The sequence below is a fragment of the Tamandua tetradactyla genome, chromosome 19 (assembly GCF_023851605.1).
Source record: "Tamandua tetradactyla isolate mTamTet1 chromosome 19, mTamTet1.pri, whole genome shotgun sequence".
In the NCBI taxonomy this organism is placed as follows: Eukaryota; Metazoa; Chordata; class Mammalia; order Pilosa; family Myrmecophagidae; genus Tamandua; species Tamandua tetradactyla.
This window is the reverse complement of record NC_135345.1, coordinates 69,847,758-69,867,997: the sequence shown is the minus strand read 5'-3', so window position 1 is coordinate 69,867,997 and position 20,240 is coordinate 69,847,758. Positions and strand designations below refer to the sequence as shown.

The 20,240-nt window shown below is 35.4% G+C and overlaps 1 protein-coding gene and 1 pseudogene across 1 annotated transcript in view; one reads left to right on the top strand and one right to left on the bottom strand.

The window, feature by feature from the left end:
- The first annotated feature begins 303 nt into the window (after positions 1-303).
- LOC143663415 (transmembrane protease serine 11F-like) overlaps positions 304-20,240 on the top strand; it is a 62,714-nt gene continuing 42,777 nt past the window's right edge. Inside the window, exons 1-2 of the mRNA XM_077137093.1 lie at positions 304-317; positions 1,482-1,633. Coding sequence (XP_076993208.1) covers positions 304-317; positions 1,482-1,633 — 166 coding nt within the window. The remainder of the gene's footprint in view (positions 318-1,481; positions 1,634-20,240) is intronic.
- On the bottom strand, positions 2,749-3,342 carry LOC143663744 (melanoma-associated antigen B3-like; annotated as a pseudogene).

Here is a 20,240-nt window from a genome sequence, read left to right as displayed (position 1 = left end):
GCTTTATGAGACTCTACATGAACTGGCCTCATCAAATCTGCTTTACTGTGTCCTCTTCCCAGTCTAACAGTGTTATGAACTATGTGCAAATCTTGAACATACGTTGGCAAACCATAAACTTATAATTTTTACAGCCAGTGCTAATTATTGAGTAATGAGTGCTGTTTCACACCTCTGACCTACTACCCATCACCATCTGCTCTCCCCACCCAAGTCCCTACCCAACCCCCTACCTCATGCTATTCTCTCTATTCCTTTCTCCTTTTTTTTACCTAGAGAACTTTTATTCCTCAAAGATTAATCATGTCACCTTCTTGGTAAAATCTTTGTATACTCACAGACCACCTAAAATTAATTGTTTTTTCTTCTTTTATAAGCTTTTATTTTGACACATTTCACACTATATATTAATTGCTTATTTTCATGCCTGTCTCATCTTTTAAATTGTGTATCTTAAAATTTTTATGGCTCTAGGGATCTTGAAAAGTTTCTGAAACATTATTATTATCAGGTAGGCACTATTTAAGAGCTATCTTACTTAAAGAAACAAAGTTTACAATAAAGGTTCGTTGTCTAAAAGCCTAAAACCATTTACAAAAATGCTTCGCTTGCAAGATATCACAATATTGAATGCTATTTTAGAATTCAAAAAAATAAACTAAATAAATGCCCACTTACAATTGGAAAAAATAAATAAATCGCTTAAGATATTTTGGGCAGAGGAAGTAGACAGGCAGGAGAGGGGACAGGTAAGAGTTAAACAGAAATGAAAGTACTTATGGAGATTTAGGGCTTAGTAAGTGCAATTCACAATTCGTGATTTAACTGGCAGATTGTAGCAAAATGCCAAGAACCGTGTCTTCAAATGTAATATTGCCACTTTTATAACATTAAGAAGTTTTTAACAACATTAAAAAGTAGTTATATTTAAATCTTTATATTTTAATCAAATAAAACTGGTGGGACTATCATGTAACTCTAATGCTAAGATCTAATTTTAATAGCATGGAAATGTTATTTAAATTAACATTTTATTAGAAGACCCTTGATTTTTTTTTTTTTTTAAATCCTGTCACTCACATTCCATTTTATTATTTTTTTTACATGGGCAGGCACCAGGAATCAAACCCAGGTCCTCTGGCATGGCAGGCAAGTGTTCTTGCCTGCTGAGCCACCGTGGTCCACCCAGACCCTTGATATTTTGTTGCCCAACTTCAGAATTGCCAAAATCCCATACAAAAGGAAATGGAAGATACCCTTATTTGAATTTTAACGACAAAAGAGTTTTAACAGAAAGTTGTGCCTTGATTCTGGTGTTAGTATGGGGATGGGCGTGTGCAAATTAAAACCTCTGTTATTGCTAGATCTAAGTACTCCACTGTTATTTAGCAGTGTAAATTATTTTCTAAGAGAAACATAGTAAATTAATATAGAGTAAACTCTAATAAATATTTGCCTCTTTTTCTTTTCAATTATCACAGTCCAGTTGAATTTTCAGAAGTTGAATACCCACAAGTTGAAAACCAGAGAAGACAGCAATTTTGGGACCCTGTTCGGCTAGCTCTTTTCACATTGGCCATTGCTGCAATCATAGGAATTGCAATTGGTATTGTTACTCATTTCGTTGTTGCAGGTGAGTATCCAGGTCACATTGCTGTTGCCTAAGTACTCCATGACTTAGTGACTAGAAATTCTTTGCTGTATAAAAAATGATAATTGCATGATATTAATATTTAATTACTTCTCTTTTATTGATGTCAAATTCTAGTTTAGTCCAGCATTGAGCATTGTGTTGTGTATTTTCACCTAGTGAACCTAACAGTGTACATTATAGGAATGGCCGTGTCTGAAAAAAACACGTATTTAAAATGAAAAAGAATGAGAGGATTATTTTCAGAATAAAAACAACTCATGTCATCTACAGAGTTCAATATATTTTCTCCAAATCAATACATTAATAAATAATCCCCTGCCCCAAAAGCTGATATGGCAAAGGTTACCAAAAAGGGTTTAAAAGGCTAAAGAATCAAGCATTATTATTGAAGGAAAAACAAATGATTTCTTTCATGACTAAGGGAAGAAGGGAAAACGTGGAATTAGTTTCTAATTATATGCAAAAATGAATAATAACACAGTTAAACCAAATGAAAATCAAAATCCATTTACCTAAAAATAAATCCAATTACCTTTTTTTTACGTATCTTTAAATTTTTAATATGAAAGGCTAAAATAGATTAGGAAAGCCAAATATTGAGAATCTTACTTTTTTCTCTATTTTGTGATTTCATATATTTTGTTTGCTGAGTTCTCTCCCACTTACAAGGACATGCCTATCCCAAAACCATGTTATCTTGTCCCAGATCACTAAATAAGATGGAAAGTTTCAGAATGTGTTTTACAATATAGCAAAATTTTACTCTTAAACCTGATGAACAGGAATAAGTGCAATCTATATTATTCATAAAGTTAGATTACAATGTCAAGCAAACCTCCACTTGAAAAGAAAAACTTCTTTTAAAATAACAAAAAAATACAGACAAATATTCAAGTTACCCATATAGAACAGGAATCTAAAAGTTTTAGCATGATATTCCCTTCAGTCCCACCCAACCTTCCACTGCTTGGAACATTGATGGCCGTCCTCAACCACAAAGCAAAGAATCTGCCTCAACTCCCCTATAAGAGGGAAAAGCTTCTGGTCCTGGGATGTGTCCTGGCAGTAGTGCCAGCTCTGGCTGCAACTCCAATTCAAGCTCTCTCTTCCTCATCTCTCAAACTCCTGAAACCAGGCCTGGAAGACACTGGGGCCTGGTCTGTACGATTAATCTTAGCCAAAGATTCCAGGACCTTCATCTTGCTGAGTTCAGCCTGGACTCTTGAACCCCACAGGAACTCATAATGGGGACGATCACTGTTGAGCACCTGCCAGTACTCCAGGTACTGTTCCTGCACCAAATCCTTCGTGATAAGCTTCTTGGACTTCCCAAAGATGAAGTGCCTCTTCCCTTCATATACTCTCATCTTATTCAGGAATTCCTAGATCTCCTCCTCAGCACCATGATTGCCCTTCATGAAAATCTAGCCACAGAGTCATCAAGAAAGCAGTCTTTGGTAACCCCCTGCCACAATTCAGCCTCCCATTGGTGGGGAGGTACATTTTGCTGACAAAGACACAGAAGTGCTTGGTAGAGTCAACTTCTTTTAAGTCAATGCCAAAGAGCACCACCATGCTGAAGGATCTCACAGAATCAATGCTTGCACTTTTTGTTGACAACTTTCATCATCAGCCTTCATAATGGGCTTTTTTACTTTAGACATGTGCATCAGGAATTGCACCAACATACCCACCTTATTCTTGAGACAGGCTTGGCATATCTATGCAGCGGATTGAAGGGCCTGGGAAGAATCTCCCCTTTTCCCATCTTTGCAGTTGGCACCTTCATAAGATCTTGTGCATAAAAAACCTTCAGAAACAGTGGTGGTAGATGGGGCTTTTTGAGGCTGCTGTAAATGCCATGTGAACTAGCACCAGGCTTTTTCTTGTAATGGGCCCTAAAATAAGAGAGGAGGGGGACTGGGACCCTTCTGCTGCTGCAGGTGTGGGAAGGTGTGGTACCCCTTCCTTATGGGTCCTCAGTTCCTCCATGGAGTCACCACCTTGACTCCTGACCAATCTGGAACTCCATGCTCATTTGTTGATGAGAGGCTGCTGGCTTAGACATGGTCCTCACTTTTCTCTACCTTTATTTTTGGTGATTATATTTATGATCATGTGTGATTGAGATGTTAGCTAAAATTTTAAGAAATCATATCACTCAAAATAATAAATCAACTTGAAGAACTTCTCAGGAAGAGGTAAAATATTGTCCAACACCACTAGTATACTTTAACACTCACTTTATTTGGAAAATGATAATATCCATTTCTTATGCTTTTATAAAATAAAAAATAAACCATTACCCTATTTTTATCTTTCTTATTAATATCTTCTTTGAGTTAGGAAGTAATGAAGTGGTTTTGTTTTTCAAATACTTACCACCAATGCTGTAGGTGTTCAAAAAGGAAAAAGTCAAAGATAATATAAATAACATTTTTAGAAAAGATTACCATAGAGGCTGTGGTGGATGAAAAAATGGCCTTCAAAGATGTTCACACTGAAATCTCTGGAACCTGTAATTCTTAACTCATATGGCAAAGGGGACTTTGCAGATGTGAATAAATTAGGGATCCTGAGAAAGGGAGATTATCCTGGAATATTCAAGGTGAGTCCTAAACCTAAATGTAAGCCTAAATGTTATAGGAAGGAAACAAGAAGGTAAGAAAAAGGACAAGGGAAGTAGGGTAAGAAAGTGGAGCTATGATGCTGGGTCACAAATTGAGAAAGAACAATCTCTAGAGGCTGAAAGGTGAAGAAAGAGATTTTCCCCTCTAGCCTCCAGGGGAACCAGCCCTGCCAAAACCTTGATTTTAGTTCCATAAGACTCATTTCAAACTTCTGACATACAGTACTGTAAGAATAAATTTGAGTTGTGTGAAGCCATTAAATTTGTGGTAATGTGTTACAACAACAACAGAAAACAAATACACTCATACCTTGGAGAAATTTCAGGTTCAGTTCCAGACTGAAAGCAAATATTGCAATAAAGCAAGTCACCCAACTTTTGGTTTCCCAGGGCATAAAAAATTATGTGTACACTGTACTGTAATCCATTAAGTGTGCAATAGAATTATGCCTAAAAAACATGAACATCTTAATTAAAAGATACTTTATTACTAAAAAATGCTTACAATCATCTAGACTTCAGCAAGTTGTAATCATTTTTGCTGGCAGAAGATCTTGCTCATTGCTGATGGTTGCTGAATAATTAGGGTAATGGTTGCTGAAAGTTGAGGTGGCTGTGGAAATTTCTAAAACTAAAACAACAATAGAGTTTGCCACATCCGTGGCTCTTTCTTTCATGAAGGATTTCTCTGTACCACGTGATATTGTTTGATAGCATTTTTCCCACAGTAGAACGTCTATCAGAATTGGAGTCAATCTTCTCAAACCCTGTTGCTGCTTTATCAAATAAGTTGATGTAATATTCTAAATCCTTTTTTTGTCAACAACGGATTGTCATCAACAATTTTAACAATGTTCACAGCATCTACACCAGGAGTAGACTCCATCTCAACTAACTACTTTCTTTGTTCATCCATACGAAGCAACTTATCCGCTCAAGTTTTACCATGAATTCAATCACATCTTCAGGCTCCATTTCTCTCTCTCTCTCTCTTTTTTTTTAATATGGGAAGGCATCGGGAACCGAACCTGTATGGCAGGTGAGAACTCTGCCACTGAGCCACCATGGCCTGCCCATCAGCCTCCACTTCTAATTCTAATTCTCTTGCTATTTCTACCACATCTGCGGTTACTTCCTCTACAGACATTTTGAACCCCTCAAAGTCATCCATGAAGTTTGGAATCAACTTCTTTTAAACTCCTTGTTGATATTGATATTGTGACCTCCTCTCATGAATCATAAATGTTCAAATGACATCTGTAATGATGAATCTTTCCAGAAGATTTTCAGTTTATTTTGCCAAGATCCATCACAGGAATCAATATCTTTGGCATCGATAAACTTACAAATTTATTTCTTCTAGCTTTAAAATTTCTTCTGCAGCTACTGTTTTTGAAAACTTTTTTAAGTCCTCTAACTCTTCCATATAAAATTGATAATGAATTTTTCTACTTCTGCAAAGTAGTCTGTTGGAGTATCTACGCTCCTATTCAAGGAGCCCCAAAGTACATGAGGCAAACACTGGCAAAACTGAAGAGAGTAATAGACAACTCTACTATAGCAGTCAGAGATTTCAATACACCACTCTCTGCAATGGACAGAGCATTTAAACAGAGGACCAATAAAAGAAATAGAGAACCTAAATAATATGATAAGTGCACTAGACTCAACACACAAATATAGAACATAGGCTTACAAAATGAATTTATTCTAGCTTTAAAATATCTTCTGCAGCTACTTCACCTTTCTCATGCATGATAGAATTGAAGAGAGTTAGGGTCCTGCTCTCTATCAGGCATTGATTGGCTTAAGGAAATGTCGTGGACAGTTTGATCTTCTCTCCAGACCACTAAAACCTTCTCCATATTGGCAATAGAACTGTTTTGTTTTCTTACCGTGCAGCTCAGGAAGTGCCTAGAGGTAGTAGCTAGGATCCTCCCACTTCCAACCAATCTCTGACATCAATGAGAAAGATTCCCACCTATATCCCATCACAAGGACCCGAACCCACCGTGACCACAGCAAGACTTAAGCTGCTAGAGAAGGCGAAATATGAAAGGGCAAAATATTTGCCCAAAGGAGCAAGTAGCCTGACAGAAGCTGCCCAAACAAATGTTTAGGGACTCAGAAGACAGAGGAGAATATTTCAAGGCCCAGGTCAGTGAGGGACGAAGAGTCTGAGAAAGCGTGGACAGATACTGTAATGCCTGGTACCCATCCTCCACCCATAAGGGAATTGCAATGGGCAGCTCAATCTTTGCCTGGGATACAGCTATAGGTTGTGGCAGCTGGGGGAGTCCTCTGTCACAAGTACATTGGGGGATAGAGTCCGTCCCACATTAAGCTTGATTTTGGCCAGAAAAGTGAGGGTACAGGAACCCCACAGTTTCAGTCCCACTGATTCCATTTTGAAAATAAAGAATAAAGTGTGAGTTATCATGCTTCCTTGAGTTTATAGCATATTATAAAGCCACAGAGGTCAAAACTGCATGGTGCTGGCATAAAGATAAACATACTGATCAATAGAATCAAACTGAGAGTTTAAAAATAGATTCTTAGATCTATGGTCAATTGATGTTTGACAAGATTTCAATAAATAATGTTGGAAGAACTGGATATTCATAACCAAAAGAATGAAAGAGGACCCCTGTCTCACACCCTATATAAAAATTAGTTAAAAAATGGATCAAAGACCTAAATATAAAAACCAGTAACATAAAACTAGAAAAATGTAGGGAAACATCTCCAAGATACTGTGTTAGTTGGTGGCTTCTTAGATTTTACATCCCAAACACAAGCAATGAAAGAAAAAATAGATAAATGGTATCTCCTCAAAATTGAATACTTAAGGACTTTGTCAAATTGGTGAAAAGGCAATCAACTATATGGGAGAAAATATTTGAAAATTACATATCTGATAAGGGTTTGAAAACCAAAATATATAAAGAAACCTCAAACTTAACAATAAAAAGATGACCCAATTAAAAACTGGGCAAAAGACACTAATAGACATTTCTTTCAAAGAAGAAATATAAATGGCTAAAGAGCATATGAAGAGATGCTCAGTTTCACTAGCTATTAGAAAATGCAAACCAAAACCACAATGTTATATCATCTCACACCTACTAGAATGGTTGCTATTTAACAAAGAGGAAACTGAAAATGTTGGAGATGATGTGGAGAAATTGAAACACCTATTCACTACTAGTGGGGATGTAAAATGGTACAGTAGCTAAGGAGGATGATTTGGCAGTTTCCTCAGGAGGCTAAGTACAGAGTTGCCTTATAATCTGGCAGTCCTGCTACTTGGGATATACCTGGAAGATCAGAAATCAGGGACATGCGCAGCAATGTTCAGAGCAGAACACAATTGCCAAAAGATGGAAAAAACTCAAGTATTCATCAACAGGTGAATGGATAAACAAAATGTGGGTACATACATGCAATGGAATATTATTCAGCAGTAAAAAGAAATGAAGTCCTGAAGCATGTGACAATATACATGAACATTGAGAACATTTTGTTAAGTGAATAAGTCAGACACTAAAGGACAAACATCATATTGTCTCACTGATATGAACTAATTATAACATATAAACTCATAGACTTAAAATATAGAATATAGGTTACCAGGATATAGAATGAGGCTAAAGAGTGGAGACCAGTTACCTAATATGTACAGAATGTTGAAGTTGAACCTAAAAGTTTGGAAAATGACAGAGGTGGATGTCACATGCTGTTGTGAGACTGACAGTGCTGAATGTTGGAAAGGGGAAGTTAAGGACATGTATCTCACCAGAAGGAAAGTTGAAGGTTAAAATATGGGAAGTTATAACAGTGGACCTTGTAGTGGGCAGTATTCATGACTAACTACAAATATAAAAAAGCTCTTTCATGAACTAGAACAAATGTATGACACTATTACAAGGAGTTAATAATAGAAGGATATATGGGAGAATGTATCCATTGCAAACTATAGACCACTGAAAACTATAGACTGTTGCAAACTATAGACCATAGTTACCAGTAATATTTTTTGCAGCAATCTACAAACCAGTAATATTTTAATACTTTCATCAACAGCAACAAATGTACTACATCAATACTATGGGTCAATAAGGGGATGGATGGGTGGGATAAGGGGTATGGGAGGATTTTGGTTTTCTTTTTATCTTTATTTATTTTCTGGAGTAATGAAAATGCTTAAAATTGATCATGGGGTTGTTTGCACAACTATGTGATGATACTTTGAGCCCGTGATTATATACTTCAGTTGGTTTATATGGTGTGTGACTATATCTCAATGAAACTACATCAAGAAAAAAAATCACAATGCTGTAAAGACTATTGCATTGTGTTAAATAGGATAACATCAATAAGAAGAAAATTATTTTAAAATACTGATTTTAAAGAGTGAAATTGAATTAATCTAAAGGGCAGGAGAGTAAAATAATCAAATATGTGGATAATTGAAACAGAAATAGGAAATTAGCAGTATTATGATAAAAGTTATAATACCAGAATTGAAATGTATTGATGGAATTATTTTATTCTGAATATCTCAATAATTATGAATCATCAGCTTTCAATGTGTATTATCCTGACCAATTAACCACTCTACTATATATATATATCTTTTAATTAGGGATTAATAAACTTTTAGAATAAAATGGTTTGTCAATGTCCTCCAACCAAAAGAGTCCTGTGGTAGTTAGATTCAGGTGTCAACTTGGGCAGGTGAAGATGCCTTTTTCTGTTGCTGTGGACATGAGCCAATGGCATGTGAATGTCATCTGTCACTGATTACATCTGCAGTCAGCTAGGAGGCATGCCTGCTGCAATGAGTGATGTTTGATTTAATTGGCTGGTTCTTAAATGAGAGAGCTCAATGTAGCACAGCCCAAGCTGCTCAGCATACCTTACCTCAGCACTCGCAGCTCAGCTCAGGCCTTTGGAGATGCAGAAAAGAATCACTCCAGGGAAAGTTGATGGAACCCAAAGGCCTGGAAAGAAGGCCAGCAGAGATCATCCTGTGCCTTCCCATGTAAGAAAGAATCTCAGTTGAAAGTTAGCTGCCTTTCCTCTGAAGAACTATATGTTAGCTAAATAAATCCCCTTTCATTGAAAGCCAATCTATCTCTGGTGTGTTGCATTCTGGCAGCTAGCAAACTAGAACAGATTTGGTACTGGAGAAGTGGAGTGCTGCTGCAGTTGCAAACACCAGAGATGTTGGACCATTTTTGAATGGATAAGGGGGAGATTTTGGAGGAACTGCGAAGAGAATAATGGAGAAGTGTTACTTCCTATTGAAACAGAGCTCGAAGGATATTAAGGAATGATGAGAAAAAAGAAAGGAAGAAAGAAAGAAAGAAAGAAGACACAGATGGGCTCAGGGGGTCTGAAGCTTGAGTTTACTTCAGAGAGACTTCAGACAATTTTATTCTTAACCAGATCCTGGTTATATACCACAGGATGACAATAGGCATGCATGCATTTCCTGAGGGAACAAAGTTCTTATCTTTCAGTGTTCTTCCTTCGTACTTAAAATAACCATTTGGGGTAAACAAACATTCTCTTCCTCCTAGACTGTCTTACATAAATCAGATAACATAAAGCAGCTTACTGCCGCCACCACCCTAATGCCATCTACTCCCAAGTAGTTGCGCAGGTCTTTCTAAAAATGGAAGAATTAAATTTGACACCAGTTTTCTTCTTACTGGACCTGGGAATCCTAAACTTGTATTCAGATTATTTTGGTAAAGTTGGATTGGCCCATGTTAGGGCTCACAGATAAACCCAATAAGTATAAATATGTCCCTGTCCTTCAGCAATTAAAATTATATGTCCTATAATATACATTACCCATTTAGTTATTTTTGTCCGGGTTGACATGTCTGGGTTTTATTCTCTTTGAGGGAATCCAAACCGAGTTTCCATCATCTGCAATGACAAGAGCAAAACCCCTACCCCACACCTTTACCATTCCTGGTTTCCATAAATCATCTTTAACATCTTTCCAATAGATTGGCTACAGCTGCAGTTCTGTTTGGGTTGTATCATTTTTCTTTCCCAAAGTACTAAAATGTTGTTCTGCAGGAGTCTGTGATGAATTATCAAAAATGTTTTTAAAAAATTTAAAGTAAACAGTGGTTTTTGCTAATTGATGTTTTGGTGTACATATTTTCATAACATCATCCTCTTGATCTCCCCCTTTTTGTTTTATGAGCATAGACTTTAACGTCTGGTTTTTTCATTCAATAATTCCTTTCCCAGAGGGACTATGTAGAATTTTTTGTGATATGAATAATAGGAAAAGTAGTATAAAATTTACAAAATTGCTTTCCTGTATCAGCAGAACCATTGCCATTTTATTAGATAACAGCAAAAGCCTTAAGTAAATGTGATCCAACATGGCAGAAAAGTTCTCCATATTGTGAGGTAGCCCAGATGAGATGAGAAAAAGTGTCTATGATACTGCATTTTACCAAAATGTGAAATATGAATAACATCCATTTGCCATAATTCATTTGCTTTTTGACCTCAAAGATTAACCTCTGATGCAAATGGGAGTGCATTTAAAGGTCCACAGATTTGAGAAGTCCTAACAATGTCCTGAGTTTGCTGTTTAGATAAAGATGGAAATTTCTTTCACAGCCCTTTGCTATTGATATCAATTTGTGAAGTGTTGTGGAATTTTGAATTAAACTCACAAGACTATCCTGCTTGCTGATTTTGTAATGACAGAGGACTTGGAAGATTGGTATGAGCTCTTTATATCCACGATAAAAAGAGGATTAATTTGACTTCTGATTAATGTTTGTAAATGTAAAAACATTTAGGAGAGTTCATCTCTTTCAAACAAAGAAGCTGTCTCAATGTGAGTAACTGTTTGGCAAACATATTCAAAATCAGAAACAATATCAAGAGATTGTGGAAAACTTTGCAATACTTGAATTACAGCTGCTAATTCAATAAGCTGGGCTGAGGTATAAGGCATTTTCTAACTTGTTTTCCACTGGGGTGACATATGCAGCTTTCCCATTAATATTATCATTGATAAAGACAGTAATAGCTAGCAGGGAAGCTGGAACTATTTTAGGCAAAATCCATTGCGTTCATTTTTAAAAATTGTAAAAGTTTTGACATAGCAAATGATTATTCATTTGTCCTTTAAAGTCACTTAATGCTATTTGCCAAAAGGTATTGAAAATATATAGACTTAGAACCTCTTCCTTTGTGAGATCACACACTATGCGATTAGGATCATGACCTCTTAATTGATAATATCTTTGGTGACCTTTGGCTATTAAAGAAATAATCTTTTGCAAATATGTATTTAAACATTTTTGTCAATTGTTTGGTAAAAAAAATCCATTTTAAAACACCATCTTGCTAAAATAGGCCTGTGGGAGATTGCAAGTAAAGAAAATAATAAAATCAACAGGCTTTTTAAGATCTATTTCAACAAGCTGTCCTTTTTTTTTTTTTTTTTTTTTTTAAGGAAAGACAGAGAGAAGGAAGGAAGGAAGGAAGAAAGGGAAACATTTTTAAACATTTTCTTGTTTTATTGTATTTTGTTTTTCCGTTTTTTGTTACATGGGCTGGGGCCGGGAATCGAACCGAGGTCCTCCAGCATAGCAGGCAAGCACTTTGCCCGCTGAGCCACCGCGGCCCGCCCACAAGCTGTCCTTTTTTAATGCATTGTTCAATTAATTGTAACTCTCATTCAGCTGCAGCTGTTAACTGCCTTTTGCTTAATAAATCAGAATCTCCTTGTAAAATATCAAACAAGTTTTGTAACATATAATTAGGAATCCCTAAAGTGGCAGGTAGCAAAAATGAATGCAGAGTGCCAATAGTGACGTGTACCCATAGCAAATGACCAGATTTTTTAAATTGAATTCATTGGATTGATTTAAAAGGAATGCAAGAATGTGGATTCTTTATAATTGGTTGTGCATTTTTTCTAATTTTAAATTTATTGCATGCAGTTTTTATGGTATTTTCTCACAATAGTGGCCAAATTTTGATTTGCTTACATGACCGGGCCCAGTTGGGTCCTCTGGGAACTGGCTAGGGACCAAGAGGAGCTTCCTGAGATCTAAATATCTTTATTAAAGTACACCTCCTTCTGGGGGGATAGCCAGTCCTCCCAGCTAGAATGTACATTTTAATTATTCCTTACCAAGGTCATGTGATAGCAACATCAGTTGCATGTAATGGCAACATCAGGTGAAAAAAAAGACTCCACAAGTATATTTCTTCCTTGCATTCAACCCTCAAATCTGATCTGCTCCCAAAATAAGCCATGGTTATTTTAGGATAAATTTAGTTTTTACATATGTAGTTTATATAAAGACTGGACAAAGCCTTAAGATATTTTGGCTTAAAGGAATATAGGTATTTATATGATTTGAATATGATTTATCCAGTAATAGATTCATTTATAGTAATAGTATTTAGATTAATAGATTAAGCCACCTGGTTTAGGGCAAGAAAAGAAGCAGTTTTTGCCAGTATAATGATACCCAGGAGAAAATAAGTATTTTTTATACAGATAACAACAGGATAAAAGTTAACATAAGTTATTTTGATAAAACACAGACTCTTTGCTTTTTAACTAATTACTTAGAAATTTTTTTAATATCTTTTCATTAGAACAGGCTAAGAGTCCAAGAAAACATTGTCATTTTAGACTCATTAAATCTTTCTTGATTTTAACCATAATTTCTATTTTTACAAACCCTCAGCACTTATTATATTAGTTTAGGCTTGTCATTTAGTAACAGTTATTCATTTTAGGATAAAACTATTCTGTTTTCCTATTAATAAAAATACATCTTTCATATTTTTCATACTTAAATCATTACTTTGAACAAATATTTTACCACATATAATTACCATCAAAATTAAATTTGTTAGAATAATGTTAAATACTTAAAAGTAATTAATTACTTTAATTAATGTTTCAAATATGCATTAACTATCAATATATAGTTTTTAACAAGAATTTTTCATTTTAAAGTTCTTAAAATATATTTCTTTTTAAAATATGAGTAGGAGCTAAACTCATGGCCAGTTTCCAAGTTGCTGTTTGTAAAAGGAGATGGGGTTACTACTCCTATTCTTGGTCACAAGGTTTTATTTGTAGCATAGGTATAATTTCAGTAGAATAATTATTTAGATTAACCCAAGGTAACGTAACAGAACACTTTGAGTCAGAACTACAATCCTGAGTTGCACACCCCTTAGGGGACTGGTCTATTATAATTCTACAGGAACCATTCATTAGTACTGACTTTTACTCGGCATGGCATTGTTCCTATTGAATATTTTCTGACTCAGGTGTATATGGATTTTATATAAAAGTAGCTCATATTGATGTAAAATTTTTATAATTATGCATCCCATCTTAAGTTATTTATTTGCTTTCTTTTTCCCTTGCCTCAGGTTCACACTTCTGTGTTTCTATTTTGAAGTTTTTTTTTTAGAAATAGTTTCTTTCTTGAAGAAGCTTTTTTAACCTCTTTTTCCCAGCTAGAGTTACCTTGTCCCTGGCTATTATTTCCTGGCTGTGTCATCTTTATGCTATTAACTATTTCCCTTTACTATTTTCTTCCTAACAACAAGAACACGGTTTCTTTATTTTTCCTAAACTCCCTTCTGTAATTGCCCCATGCGGCTTCACTGTATTGTCATGGAAAACTGTTTTCAATTCAGAACTCTTTTCACTCCTTTTCCCTCAATGTCACCCATCTCACTATGGGGAGTCTGCTTTAGACTCTTCTCTGCTTTATCCACAAAGTCTTTTTTCCTTTAAAATACAAATAACTCAAACTTCATTAGAACCTTATTTTAGTGATGACACCCTGATGATGTTTTCAACACACAAACATACAAACATACATACATACATACTCCATACTTCTCCAGCCGCCTATTATGATTACCCGTTACCCTGATGATCCAATTTACCAATATGACTCGAGTCCTCTTCTATCGGCTGGACACACGTGCCTCTAATGAGACTTTTCCTTGGTTCTTTAATATTGATTTGGAGTCTTCTTCTTCGAGCCCCACGCTGGGCACCAGATGTTGCTTCCTATTGAAATGGAGCTCGAAGGATATTAAGGAGTGATGAGAAAGAAAGAAAGGAAGAAGGAGAGAAAGAAAGACACAGACGGGTTCAGGGGGTCTGAAGTCTGTCTGAAGTAAACTCAAGCTTCAGACCCCCTGAGCCCGTCTGTGTCTTTCTTTCTCTCCTTCTTCCTTTCTTTCTTTCTCATCATTCCTTAATATCCTTCGAGCTCCGTTTCAATAGGAAGCAACAGAGAAGTCCTGGAGTGCTTGAAGAGACTGTTGGTGTATATGGAACCACTGCCAATCTGGACAAAGGGAGACATAAAAGGGAAAAATTGGAGTTTGCAGAGTGAGAACCGTGGAAGTTCGGGTCTGAAGCCGAGAAACCTCGGCCAGGAGAGTGGACCCACCCATATACATGGAGAGGGTGAGTTTGCCCTGAAGACAGAGGATGAGTCTCCTACCTCATTGCAGTGAGTTGTGCCACCTCAGGCCTTGGAAAAGGTACACCATACTCCTTGGGGACTGGGGAGAGCCTGGCTGCCACCACATGGAGGAGCTGAGCATGTGCCCCAGAAATGGCAGAGAGCCCAGGTGTGTTCCAGATGCCTGGAGAGGGTGGAGCAGAGAAAAAGGTGGTCTCCTTGATGTCCCCCGAGGTTGATTCAGAAAGAGGTGGGCCACTGCATAGGCCTAGGAAAGGGTGGGACTGCCACTTTCTAAAGCTGAAAGATAAATGACTTTTGGGCTTTGAAATCCAGTGGTGTTTGCCCTGCAGGTTTTCAGAAGTGTTTGGGTCTTGTGACTCCTGTGTTCCTTCCAATTTCTCCCTATGGAAGTGAAAACCTGTACCCTGTGATTGTCCTCCTTTGCACATTGTCACAAGATAACTTGTTTTGAGATTTATAGGTCCACAGCTAGAAGAGAATATTTTGCACTTTAATATTGTTTAAGGTGATATATGTAATTGCCAAATTGACAAGGGGTGGACATGTGGTAATAAGATGTCAACTTGGCCAAGTGAAGGTGCCTAGTTCTATTGCTGTGGACGTGAGCTAATGGCATGTGAAGCTCATCTGTCACTGATTACATCTACAGTCAGCTGGGAGGTGTGCCTGCTGCAATGAATGATGTTTGATTTAATTGGTTGGTGCTTAAACGAGAGAACTCAACATAACATAGCCCAAGCTGCTCAGCATATCTCATCTCAGCACTCACAGCTCAGCCCAGGCTTTTGGAGATGTAGAAAGGAATCATCCCAGGGAAAGTTGTTGGAACCCAGAGGCCTGGAAAAAAGGCCAGCAGAGATCACCCTGTGCCTTCCCATGTAAGAAAGAATCTCAGTTGAAAGTTAGCTACCTTTCTTCTGAAGAACTATACATTAACTAAATAAATCCCCTTTTACTGAAAGTTGATCAATCTATGGTGTATTGCATTCCAGCAGCTAGCAAACTAGAACAACTCCCAAAACACATCTGTAGTTGAACAGGTTGGATTTATTACTTATAGCAGGGAAGAGAGTTCATGGGGAACTATAGGGAAACTTAATAAGATGTTAGTAAAGAAGTATTTATAAGACGTTGGCTTGTATTAGGTGACTTATATTTAAGGTTCAGGAAATTGAGCTTTTCTCTGGACTGGATGTGCTCAGAAAGCTGTAATAATGTTGTGACTAGGTATGTAAACACCAAGAACACAAGGCAAAGTGATTATAGCAGGCCAGCTCCTTGATATCAGGGGCCACTTTTTCCTTTTTCAGGTTTTACACTTATGACTCCATAAATCAATTTAAATTACTATACTATCCCTTTAAAATATTTATTGTGTTTTTAATTGAATTTTAAATATTTGTCAGCATTCATGTCTTTAGCTTTTGTCATTCTTCATGAAGAAAAGATGATGAAATGATGGATTCCTATATATCCTTAGGATTTCCTAATGGCTGTTCATTTTGGATTTAATCAAAGCAAAATAAAAAAATTGAAATCCTAGCCAAACATTATATAAAGTGTGTATATGTTTTGAGCCTTGTTTCTATGCACCATTGTTGTAGGAATCATCCACCTTTTTTGGTGGTAGCTTTGATCCATTTACTTTTCATATTTCATTGCAAAAATGCCATAGTTTATCTATTCAAATGTTCATGGATATTTGTCTCAGGTTTTCAGTATTGAAACATTGTTGCTATGAACGTTCTTACACATATGTCTTGAAACACATATAAAAGAGTTTTAGAGAACATATGCAAATATAGAATGGTTTGGTCATTGGGCCAAACAATATACAGTGTTTTATTTACTGTATGGAGAGTGCAAAAACTAAAGCGGTTGTTCCTACCTGCATTCCAGCATAGTGTGGGACTTCCTGTACCCCCATAGCTTCACCAACATTAGCTATTGCTGTAGTTTTATATTTTTGCTAATTTGGTGTATGTGTATGGTATATCATTTTTATTTTAATCTGATTACCAGTGATGTTGAATACCTATCTATATTAACGATCATTCTGATTTCCTTTTATTGTGATTTTGGTATATATTCACTTCATGATGATACCTTCATAATTAAGTCAATGATCTTTTAAAATTAGTGAATAAAATCGCAGCCACCACCTCTATCCATCTGAAACATGGCATTAACTAGAAAAATTCGAACGCTGAGTTTGCAGATTTTCTTATTTTAGTTACTAGAATTATACAGTAAATTACATTTTTCCTCAAATATTTTCATTATTTAGATGAATGTTTTCAGGATTGCTTATTAGGTCTCTTGTTATGGGATACAAAAGCCTGTTTTTATAAAGAGTTGCATGAAATATTTTGATGATTTTAGTCATTGTAATTATATTTGCACAAAATTCAGAAATACAGTAAAATGTTTGGTTCCTTAAAAACCCAAAGAGAAAGTCTGCATGTGAATAGCATGATTTGTTTTCCCATTCTACAGGACTGGCTCTACCTCCAAGAATGTAAGGGAACATATTATCCCATGAGGCTCAGAGTCAAACAGACTGGTTTTAGCCTCAAGTTTGCCATATACTAGTCATGTAATCTTTGGCAAGTTACTTTCTACTTCAAGCTTCAGTACTCTTATGTAAAGGAGTATAGTATTATTTTCACTTCGGGGATTTGTTGTGAAGATTAAATTAGATGATGTATTTGTGTTTAGCACAGCACGTGATATATAGTAATTTCTCACAAATATATTTGTCATTATTAAATTGAATTTCTACAGTGGCTTCCTCCAATTGATCCTTTTTTTTAAACTTTTTTTATTGCATAGTATAACATGTATACAAAGCAAAGAAATAAAAAAGCAATAGTTTTCAAAGCATTCTTCAAGAAGTAGTTGCAAGACAGATCCCAGAGTTTGTCCTGGGCTACCATACAATCCTCTCATATTTTTCCTTCTAGCTGCTCCAGAATACAGGAGGTTAAAGGGCTTAAATAATTTTTTACCATCACAATCAACTTTTTTTCTTCTTCATTTTTTGTGAACAATAACATATATACAAAAAAGCTATGAATTTCCAAGCACAGCACTACAATTATTTGTAGCCTCCAATTGATCTTATATAAAAATTATTTAAATGCTCAGTTATGTAATTAGTGAAATGAGCCTAACATATAAGAACTCAATAAATGGCTGCTATTATATGATCAGCATATAATGAAAAAATCAATAAATAATAGATATTATTTATTAATATAAAAAGTCAATATTACTGAAATTCAGTTAATAAAGGGCCAATAAAACTATCATATAGCATGCTGCTTATATGTTTAGAACTTTTAAAAGTACTTAAATACATATTAAAATTAATTTTTACTTCTACATGATTCCAAAAGGTGATTTTTGCCTAACTGGTAGAATCCTAAAGAAAATGTTGTGATATTATATGTTAGAGAATAAAACAGCTCTTCCACTGTAAGATGAATTTTAATTTAAAGTTTATAATAGAATTTGTTAAATTTTGTCATGATATGCTAGGAGAAGTAGCTTGGATCCATTAAATTTAATAAGAACAATAGATGTGAAAAGAAATTATACTAGGCTTAGTATCTATAAGGAATTTGGTAAATATTCATTTATCTGCTTTTCCATTGATGAAAGTAAAACTATAATCTTAAAAATAAAAATATTATCAAAACATAACTGAACAAATAATAAACTATTAGGGTAAAATGTCTTCCCGATGATTTTCCACATCTCATTTTGAATGAAGAAATACACTTTTTAAAGTAGGAAAGCACTTAGAATCAATTTTTTAAGTGAAATAAAGAAAATTTTGAAATGGTGATCATTAGTCTCTCAAGTAAAATAGTATTTATAGAAAGCAAAAAATAAACCAAAGCCACCGGTAGTGGATTATATATTATTTTTATTCCCTTATATATACTTTTTTGTTCATCAGGGTTTCTGATAAAGTATTTATAATCTGAAAAATGTTAAAATTTAATTTAAATTAAATTAAAATTATAATGTTTAACACAGTTTGATGTATTATGCACTTGTGTCAAATATTTAAATAATTAATTAAAAATCAATCCCTTGCTACATAAAAAGTTTAAGGTACTGTCATTTTCCCTAATAATATTTGAAATACTGCCTCTTCTTTGAATATAGAAATGGCACAGCACTCCTTCAAGGAGCTGATATTCTAGTGCACTAAAATTATAGATCACTATCATGCAGTGGCGTGTGCAAAGTTAGAGCTCTTAACAGAATTAGAATCTTAGATCAATATAATATGTGGCAAGTGCCAAGTATATAAATTCACCAGATATTTTAATTGTGAAGTTATGATGTTTCTATCTCAGCCTTGAGTTTTCAGAAACTTCCCTCAACAAGAGGTGATGTCATGAGTAGGATTTAGAAAGTGGAAAGGTCCGGGGAAAGAGCATTCCCGGGAAAGGGGCATTCAGGTGAAAGGGTTGGCATGAGCCAAAACTTATGGAAGGGAAACAGCATGGTCAATGCAGACAAATGTAAACTATTTGCTTTAGTTGCAGTATAAATCTTAAAAAGAAGGTGGCAAAGAGGTGCTAAAGGGTAAACAGGATCCTCATCAAGGAAAATGCATGTCATGTTAAAGAAGAGACTCTTTCTCATAGGAAATAATGGAAGTGCCTTAATTTAATAATGGGCGTGATATTGTCAAATTTACAATTTAAAAGCATCACTCTGTCTACTGTATGGTGAACAGATTTGAGGAAAACAGAACTGGAGGTGTGGATATTATTTTAAAAGCTGTTACAATTTTCCAGGCAAGAAACAAATGAGTAGGTCATGAGCTAGATCAGGAGTGTAGTGGATTTTGTGCATAGAGGTTAAATTTTTAAAATTTAGTTGATAGCATCATCAGAAACTTGATTAATTATGGAGAGATCTAAGATTACTCCAAGATTTCTAGTCTGGGTCCTGAAGTAGATTGTAATGACAGCAATTTAGACAGAAAATAAAGATGGAGGACTTCTTTTGTTTTAGAAAGTCATTTTATTTTGGATAGACATCAGCTGGTTGATGGGGGCCTTTATTAAGGAAGTAGCTTGCATGAGTGGGGTAAGGAATTAAAACGATTTCAAAGGGATTATACCAATAGGACTTAGAGACAGATTGAATGTTAGAAATGATGAAGAAGCCAAGTCCTGGGTGACTGAGTAGATGGTGGCCCGGTTCAGGAAGACAATAAATAAAACAAATAAAGCAAATTTGAGGACAGGAAAAGGTAAATTAGCATTTTACTTTCAGAATATTATATTTAAGGTGGCTATTGGATGTCCAATGCATAATCTTCTAAAAGTTGATAGAGAATTAGAACTCATGACAAAATTCTGGTCTGGAAGTAAAAAAGTTAGGGTCATGAGCAAATAGTTGG